At 55.2% G+C, this 9,447-nt stretch overlaps 1 protein-coding gene across 1 annotated transcript; it reads right to left on the reverse strand.

Annotated features, from left to right (window-relative positions):
* Positions 1 to 494: 494 nt before the first annotated feature.
* On the reverse strand, positions 495 to 1,691 carry LOC132418739 (melanoma-associated antigen 8-like). Its single transcript, XM_060002719.2, has one exon. It carries the CDS (start codon positions 1,689 to 1,691, stop codon positions 495 to 497), a length of 1,197 nt encoding a protein of 398 aa, XP_059858702.2.
* Positions 1,692 to 9,447: the final 7,756 nt, after the last annotated feature.

Here is a 9,447-nt window from a genome sequence, read left to right on the forward strand (position 1 = left end):
CCAGATCACAAAATAAGATGGAAGATTCCCCAACTTGCTTTGCAAAATATCAAAACTCGGGCTTCCCTGGTGGCGCAGTGGTTGAGAGTCCGCCTGCCGATGCAGGGGACACGGGTTCGTGCCCCCTGCATCGGCAGGCGGACTCTCAACCACTGCGCCACCAGGGAAGCCCCAAAACTCTTATTCTTAAATCTGATGTTTAGCAATAAATGTGACCAATATCATTTATAAACAGATTCTAAGGCTAATGAACCTATTAAAGGAAAAGCATTTGAAAAAAATACCAAAAGGAAAAAAAAAGATAAACTTTCAAGTCACCCATACAGAACAGGAACACAAAGTTGTTGCACAGTGTGTTCTTCCCAGCCTGACCCCGACCCTCCTCTACATAGAACCCTGCCTGCCCTCTCAAGCACGGAGTGAAGATTTGCACTCATTCTTCATTTGGGTCAGAAACTGCTGAGGAATGCTGCACAATGAACATGGCAATAGTACTATCCAAGGGGCCAACTGGGGCCCCGACTCTCTTCGTCATCTCTTAAAGCCTCCTCATACCAGTGTGAGAAGGAAATGCGGTCAGTTCCTTTGACCTTGACCAAAAATTCCAGAACTTTCACCTTGCTGATTTCAGCATAGGCCCTTGGACCCCACAGGAATTCGTACCGTGGAGGATCACTATTAGACACCTTCCGGTACTCCAGATAATTCTCCTGCACCCAGTCTCTGGTGATGAGCTTCCTGGGCTCCCCATAAATGAAGTGCTCCCTCCCAGCATACACGTTTATCGTATTCAAGAAATCCCAGATGTTTTCCTCAGGGGCACAGTTGCCCTCTATGAAAATCACACCCAGGATGATTGCCAGGAGGCCATTTTTAGGCATGCTCTGGTCATCACTATGCATCTCATCATGGGTGAGGTCTAATGAGTTGACAAGGACATAGGAGTGGATTTTGGGGTCCACTTCCTTCACATCAATGCCAGAGATCACCTCTAGGCACTTAGAAGCTTTCTTGAAGATCACAGGGAATTGGTTTTTGTCCTTTTTGATGACAACCTTCAGCATTTCTGCCTTTGTGAAGGGCTCCTTCAGTCGATATTTGAGGACCATGAAATGCAACAAATCAGCCACCTTTTCATCCAGCAGGCCTCTGAACAAGGATTTGGTGTGTGCTGAGGCCTGGAGAGAGTGTGTGCCCTCTTCTCCTTGGATGCTGGAGCTTCCATCTGATGTGCTCCATGGCATGGCGGAGAAGGAGCTCTGAGGACTCTGGGGATGACCCAATGGCACAGTGGCAGGTTGCTCCTCCTCCTGCTGCTCCTCCTCCTCCTCCACCTCCTCCTGCTCCTCTGGGGTGCCCAGTGGCAGAGGAGAGAAAGGGGGGGAAGTTGAGGAGTAGGAGAAAGGTAAAGGGCAAGAGGAAACAGAGGCAGTCTCCTCCTCCTCCTCCTCCTCCTGCTCCTTCTCCTCCTCCTCCTCCATCTCCTCTGGGGTGCCCAGCAGCAGAGGAGAGGAAGGGGGGGAAGTTGAGGGGTAGGAGAAAATGAAAGAGCAAGAGGAAACAGAGGCAGTCTCCTCCTCCTCCTCCTCCTCAGCTGTGGGAACCTGCACTGTCAGCAGGTCTTGTATGTCACTTAGGGTCTGAAAGTCTGGCTCAAATGTGAGGCGCAGATGCTTTGGAGAGTGAAGCATGATGACTCTTGTTGGAGGCAGCAGGTAGAAGTGTAAGCAGGATGGTGGGAGATGGGATCCCAAGGACCTGGGGGAGAGAGACAGCGGGTCAGCAGCCTCAGCAGAGAAATGCACCCTTGGCAGCTCTGACAAAGGCTGGCTTACAGATCCCCTCTTTAGGGGGTGCTCTAGGGCCTCACAGGGCTCCTGTCTCCCTGGACAGTTTGTCCCCTAGGAACCTGTAGGAACATGCGAGAAAACTCCTCAGGGTGCAGCCAACCAGTACAACCCAAGGCTTCCAGGGCTGACTGTGGGCAGGTGCGTCAGGCACTGGGGGGTCCTTGGCAGACATTCAGGGTGCACACGTCACCTTGTCTCCCAGTACTGTCTGGGCTTCCTCTGCTCTGCTGACCTGAGGACCTGTGCCTCACACCCAGGCCCTCACCTCAGGGCTCCTGAAGCCCCTGACAGGCGAGGAGGGGCCGAGTTCTGTGAGGTCCCCGCTGTTCTGGAGCGATGATCCCCTCCACGCTAAGGTTCTTACCTTTCCTCTAAAGAGGCTTGTGCCCTCTCCTCCTGCACCTCTGCTAGCCTAAGGCAAGACGTCACATTCCTTAAACAGATGAGGAGGAAGTGAAGGGGCAACACTTTCGACCACACCTGCCCAGAGCCTCCCGGGGGGAACAGAAAGAGCTGAATGAAGTTTGTGGGGTCCCCCTCTCTCCAAGCTGAGTGTTACCCTCATTCCTCACATTGATGCCTGGTACGTTCCAGGACTCCTCCCTCTGCTGTCCTGAGTCTGGCCCCTTCAGAACAAGCCCTCACCTCCCTGAGACCACCAAGAGGGAAGTGAGGGTACACCATATCTGACCACTGTGCCCAGGGCCTCCCAGAGCTGACAACAGGGGAAGGGCCGAGCTGGGTGTGCCTTCAGTCCTCGGGTGAGGGTGTGCCCTCAGGCCTCACTCAGGGTCCCTACCTTAAACTCTGGCAGAGTCTAGGACTCTTCCCTCTGCCGACCTGATGTGGCTTCCCCTCAGACTGCCACTTCCTCAGAACGAGGACCGCACCTCCCTGAGAACCCATGGACCAAAATGGGGCACCACATCTTACCACCCCTGCTATGTCCTCCCAGTGCCAAAAGCAAGAGCTGGTCCCCATGTGTCCTGTGGTGGGGCTATCCTCAGTCCTCCCTCATGTTATCCATCTTTACTCCTGACAGGGCCTAGGCTACCCCCTGCTGACTGGGCCTCACCTTTCGGAGACACCTCTCTCACCCCTGGAGAAAGTGAGGGCACACCTATGCAGCCAACCCTGCCTGAGTCTCTCCAGGCCGGAGGACAGGAGATAGCCAGACTCTATGGGGTCTCTTCTTTCTGGGGTTGGAAGTACCTTTGGTCCTCACCAAGGGTCCTTACCTTGACTCTGGTAGAGCTTGGGACTCTTCCTTCTTCTGACCTGATGTGACTCCTTCAGCTGACCTGTCTTCTCACTCACACCAAGGCCTTCACCTCCCTGAGACCCCTAAGGCAAAAGTGAAGAGACATCACATCCAGCCACCCCAGCCTGGGGTCTCCCATGGCTGACAGCAGGGGCTGGGTTCCCTCTGTTCTGGGATAAGGAGTTCCCTCTGTCTTCCCTCAATGTATTCTTTACTCCTGGAGGGCCTGGGACCACCTTATCTGGTGACCTGACATCACCCTTCTCAGGCCAAGGCTTTACCTCCCAGGGACACCTCCAGGCACCCCTTGCAGAGAGTGAGGGTACACCACATCTGGGTATTCCTGCCCGTATCCTGCCAGGGTGCACAGTGGGGACAGGGTGGAATTTCTGTGAGACCCCTTCTGTCTGTGTTAGGGGGTAACCTTAGTCCTCCTTCAAGGCCTTTACCTTACCTTGACTCCTCAGATTCTGGGACTTCCCCCTTTGCTGGTGTCATCAGCTCAGACCAAAGCCTTCACCTCTCTGGGACACCCTAGACAAAGTAAAAAGACACCAAATCCAGCCACACCTGCCTGGGGTCTGTTCTAGCATAGGGAATGCACTCACTCCTCGTTCAAGGTATTCATCTGTACTCCTGGCAAGGCCTGTCCTACCCTCTGCTGACCTGCAGTTTTCTGCTGCAACCCAGCCCTTAGCTCCCTGAGACACTCCACCCCCTTGACTCCTGGTAGAGCTTGCAGCAGAAGCGAGAGTTCCTCCCACCTGCTCACCGCTACTCTGATCCTCCCAGTGCCGAGATCCTGTGGCATCCTTCTTTTCAGGGAAAGGGGCCCTTCGGGCCTCCCAATGGTCCTTCCCTTGACTTCTGATAGAGCCTGGGACTCCTCCCTCTTCTGAACTGATGTGGCTCCCCCTCAGACCGACGCTGTGACCTCTCTGAGACCCTCCCCTCAGCAAAAGTCAGGAAACGCCACATCTGGCCAACCTTGCCTGTGGTCTCCTGGGGCTGACAAGAGGGGCAGGGCTGGGTTGGGGCCCCTTCTCTCTAAGATGGGTATTTTCAGGGCAGACAGAGGCCAAATCTACCTGGGAGGGAGGTCCTCTCAATCCTCCCTCACAGTCCTATCTATTACCCTGAGGTCCACCCCTCAGAAAAAGTCTCACCTCCCTGAGACTCCCAGAGTGGAAGTCAATAAATGCCACATTTGGCAACCCTGCTATGTGGCCTCCCAGGACTGACAGCAGGGGCAGGTGGCTGTGAGACCCCTCTCTACAGGGTGGGAGGTGCAGCAAATCTTCCCTCAGGGTCCTTATCTCGACGCCTGGCAGCATGTGGTAGTCCTCCCGGGGCTGGACTCAGGCACGCCCACCAGACCAAGGGCTTCACCATCCCGGGAATCCCCCAGAAAATGAGTGAGCCGGGGCCCACAGCCAGTAACCGTCCTTGGCTCTCCCGTGTCGGCAGCAAGGGCAGAGAACTGCTGGGCCCCATCTGTTCTGGGGTACGGGGTGCCCTCAGTCCTTCATCTGAGCCCGGGGAAAGCCTGGGACTCCTCCCTCTGCCGAGCTGTCCCTGCCCCTTCAGGTCTAGGGCCTCACTGCCCTGAGAACGTCCAGATAAAAGTAACGAGAGGGCTTCCCTGCTGGCGCAGTGGTTGAGAGTCCGCCTGCCGATGCAGGGGACACGGGTTCGTGCCCCGGTCCGGGAGGATCCCACGTGCCGCGGAGCGGCTGGGCCCGTGAGCCATGGCCGCTGGGCCTGTGCGTCCGGAGCCTGTGCTCCGCAGCGGGAGAGGCCACAGCAGTGAGAGGCCACAGCAGTGAGAGGCCCGCGTACCGCCAAAAAAAAAAAAAAGTAACGAAAGGCCACACCCTGCCACGCCTGCGCAGGACCTCCTAGGGCTGACAGCAGGGGCTGAACGCCATCTCTTCGGTGGCGGGGGAGCTCCCGTCCCCCCTCAAGGTGTCGCCGTCGGCCCTCAGGCAATGGCGTCTCTCCCAGAGACCAACCCCACGGCGTCCTGGAACGAGGGGGCATCACTGAGTCCTCCCGGGGGGGCTCGTGGGGCTCCGCGTCCGCGGAAGGTGCCCTCGTCCATCCTCACGGCTTCCCACGCAGTCCCCACGGGGCCCGCCCCCCTCCCTTCTTCTGACCCGAAATCGCTGCCTCAGCCCACGGCCACCACGGCCCCGGGGCGCCAGGCAGAGACGTCAGGAGACGGAGAGGGGCCCCGCGGCCCACAGCCCCGCCCGAGTCGCCTCAGGGCACACAACTAGCCGGGCGGGGCCAGCAGGGGCGGGGCGGGCGCCCACGGGCCCCCCTTAACAGCCGGCAGAGCCGGGACCCCAGCTTTTCTGACCCGAGTCCAGCCCCGACGCTCCTGACACGGAGGCCCAGGGAGAACACCTGCGAGGGCCCAGCCTGGGCTGCGCGGGGCGCCACGCAGGGCGGGCCGGGGGCCGCGGAGAGCGGCCCCCGGGCCTTCCTCTCCGTCCTCACCTCCGCGCTGGCCGGCGAGAGCCTCCGTCTCCGCCGACCCAAGCTCGCGCCACCGGCCCCAACCGACAACGCCTCGCGCCCTCGGCCGGAAATCCGGACGCCTCATATCCGGGACCCCTGCCCGGGGCCTCCCGAGGAGGACGGCAGGGGCAGAGCGGGGCAGAGAGGCCCCTCTAGGGCACCCGAGAGGGCCGACCTCCTGCCTGTGGATCCTCGCCTTGCCGCCCGGCGGGGCCTGGGCTCGTTCCTCTGCTGCCCAGTCCAGTCCCCACTAAGAAGCCTCACCACGTGTCCAGGAAGCCTGCCTGCGTGTGCTCAGAGCAGCCAGCAAGCGTGCGGCGGAACCCCCTGCGGTGGGCTTCTTGTCCCTCTGGGTCCTCCCCTTACACCAGACAACGCCTGGGGCTCCTCCCCCCCGCGAGACCCCAGACCAGCCTCGCGTCCCTCAGACTCCTGACCGCGCCAGAAGCGGCACAGCTGACGGCCTGTGCCGGCGGCTTTCCAGGACCGCCGGCACAGGCGGGACGAAGCCTCTTTGATGGAGGCCTCTCCCGCCTTCCTCAGGGACCTAACCCGGAAGCTTGGCAGAGCCTAGGAATCCTCTCTCTTCTGGTCTAAGTCTGCACGCCCCAGAGACAACCTCCTGTCCTGCAGACTCCTGAGGTGCTAGTCCCGACACACCGCGTGCAGGGACCCTGCCTGGGGTGTCCCAGGGGTGGCAGCAGGGGCAGGGCGGGGGCCAGGGTTCCCGCCCTTTTGGCGGGGCACTGACGGGATTCTCACTCTTTCTGCAGGGCGCTGACAGGATCCCTGCTCTGGGGTGGAAAAGCCACCCAGTCCTGGCTCAGAGTCCTCACCTTGACTCCGGCACTGCCTGGGCTGCTTCCCTCGTGGGCTCCAGAACAAGCCGCTGCTCCCCGAGAACATCAAGGCAGAAGTGAGCAAACGTTGTGTCGGCTGCGACGGGCCACGGCTGCGGAGGGCTGACCGCAGAGGCAGGCAAGCTACCCTCCCAATCTGAGATTGTAGGCATACCCGCAGACTTGTCCGAGCTAGTATTTATATTTACTCCCGACACGGCTTGTATGGGCCCTCCCTCTCGCCGACCTGATGATGCGTCCCTCGGTCCAAGGTCCCCATTTCCCTGGACCGCCCCCTCCAAAGAGGACGTGGGGGAGGGGTGCTCTGCCCGACTGGGCGGCCCGGACGGCCCGTGCTGGTTGCGTGGGCGGCTTCCTGTGGGTCCCGCCCGCACTGTCTGGGAAGGGGCTCGCCCCAGTCTTGCCTCAAGATCCTCCTCTGGATGCCTGGCAGGGCCTGGGTCCCCTCCCCTCTCCTCACATGAAACAGGGCCCCTCAGAGCAAGGTCCTCACCTCTCTCTGATGTCCGAATGGGAAGTCAGCAGACCCCACATCTGGCCACCATGCTTTAGGGCCTCCCAGGGCTGAAAGCAAGTAAAGGGCTGTATTCTGTGGTACCTCCTCTGTCTGTGGCAGGCTTCTTCTTTTTTTTTTTTAATGAATTTATTTATTTATTGGCTGCGCTGGGTCTTCGTTGCTGTACGTGGGCTTTCTCTAGTTGTGGCGAGCGGGGGCTTCTCTTGTTGCGGAGCACGGGCTCTAGGCGCGCGGACTTCGGTAGTTGTGGCTCGTGGGCTCTAGAGCGCAGGCTCAGTAGTTGTGGCTCACGGGCTTAGTTGCTCTGCGGCCTGTGGGATCTTCCTGGACCAGGGCTTGAACCCGTGTCCCCTGCGTTGGCAGGAGGATTCTTAACCACTGGGCCACCAGGGAAGCGCCATGCGGCAGGCTTCTATGTGATCCTCCCTCAGGGTCCTCACCTTGATGTCTAGTGGTGATCTGATGATGACAGTGTCTGCGTGTCCCTCCCTTCTGACCACATCCAGTGACCATGCCCTGGGGCTTCCCAGGGCTAACCACAGAAAGGGGGCAGGGCTGGGGCCAATTGCTTCAGGCCCTCAAATCGTCCTTCAAGTCCTCACCTTGACAACTGGCAAGATCTGGACTCCTCCCTCTACTGACCTATGCCTGCCACCTTCAGACCAAGGCCTCCACCTTCCTGAGACCCCCAAGCTGGAAATGAACAGGGCTGCTCAGCCTGAGACCCCTGCCTACAGTCTCCCAGGACTGACATCAGCAGTAAAGCAGGGTTCTGTGGGGTACCCTCTGTTCTGGAATGGGTGGACCCTCCAGTCCTCTTTGAGAGTCATCTTGTATCCTGGGTTGTCAATTAAATACAATGTGGGAAATTACCCCTCTCTGCCATCTCTGACCATTTGCTCAAGTGCAACTCCTACAAAGAATGTTTTCAGGTTCCAGGCTAGTTGCTGTGTAGAAGAGTAGCAGCACCCATGACAGAGAAGAAGCCCAACTTCCCGGTGGGTCTCTTCACCAGCCACACTTAGATTTTAGAAACTTTTTGTTCTAAAACAAATTATTTTCTACATGGAAGAGACTGAAGAGTTGTGATTATGGGATGTCCTGCCTCTTTTGAGCTTATCTAACATTGCATTGTCCAGTGAGGTGATTTTCTTTTTTATAACCCTCATCCATAGTAAGAAATATATTGTACATTGTGTATCTCTGCCAGGTATATATGTAGAATGTGTGTGTTTGTGTGCGTGTGTATTTCATGAATACCTACCTTACTGTGGGTGATTCATTGTGATACTCACTATCCCATTTTTAGTCCACTTTTTATATTCTGCTAAAATAATATATTTTTTAAAAAGACCAGCCCTTTACCCACTAGAGTGGTTTCAAGTGATTATTAGCAGACTCAAGCCATACTGGCTAAATCAACCCATCTTTCCTGCTCTCCTGACATTACTCCAAGGATACTGGCATCTGGGGTCTTAGGTTCAGCCTCAGATTACTACAATGAAGCAGGAGCAGAAGTTTCTAAACTTTTTTCCTCCCTATACTGTCATCTTCCTCCTGTTACAATCTACAAACTCTCCCCAATCTGTCTTAGCCCCAGAACTCCCTCATCCCAAACACAAATTCAGCACAGTCCTCAGTCTTCCCCAGGGGTTTCTCATGTTTTGTCACTTAGATTTTAGTATGTATATTTATGAGGGTGTTTTTATTCTACCTTCTGGGTTTTCCAGGCTTGATTTTGGGAGAAGACAGCTGCCCAAGTTTGATTGTCACCTTAGCAGTTACAAGTAAGGCACTAAAATCTGTAAATGAGAATTGACATCTTTACAATGATGTGTATCCCATCAATAAGTATGATATACTGCCCTGTTTATCTGTGACTTATTTTACCTGGATCTATCAGTAAACTTTTATAGTTGCCTCTATAAAGATCTCATACATTTTTGTGATGATTCTTTTAAGGTAATTTTTGGATTTTTTTGCTGTCGTGAATGGGATATTTTCTATTACATGTTCTAATTAGTTATTGCTTTTATGTGACAAGGCTCTGGCTTTTGCTATAGTGAATTTTTACTGTCTTTCTGAGGTTTCTTATTCATTTGAATATTCCACACGCTTATTCCTTAGAATTTTCTACACAGGTGATGTTATCACCAAATGGTATATCTTTCTTTTCAATATTCATACCTCTTATTTATTTTGATATCCATAGCTCTGACTTTGTGTTCCAGTATCTTTTTGGAATGGTAAAGATGATAGCATGTATCTATATCTTTTCCCTGACTTTAATGGAAATGCTTCTAATATTTCACATTAAAGTATGTTTGCTATAGATTTGGGGGAATGGAAGTTCCCTTGTAATCTTAGTTTGCTAAAAGAATTCCTATGAATTTGTAATGAATTTTTTTAACATCTTTATTGGAGTATAATTGCTTT

The sequence above is a fragment of the Delphinus delphis genome, chromosome X, assembly GCF_949987515.2.
Source record: "Delphinus delphis chromosome X, mDelDel1.2, whole genome shotgun sequence".
NCBI classification, from domain to species: Eukaryota; Metazoa; Chordata; class Mammalia; order Artiodactyla; family Delphinidae; genus Delphinus; species Delphinus delphis.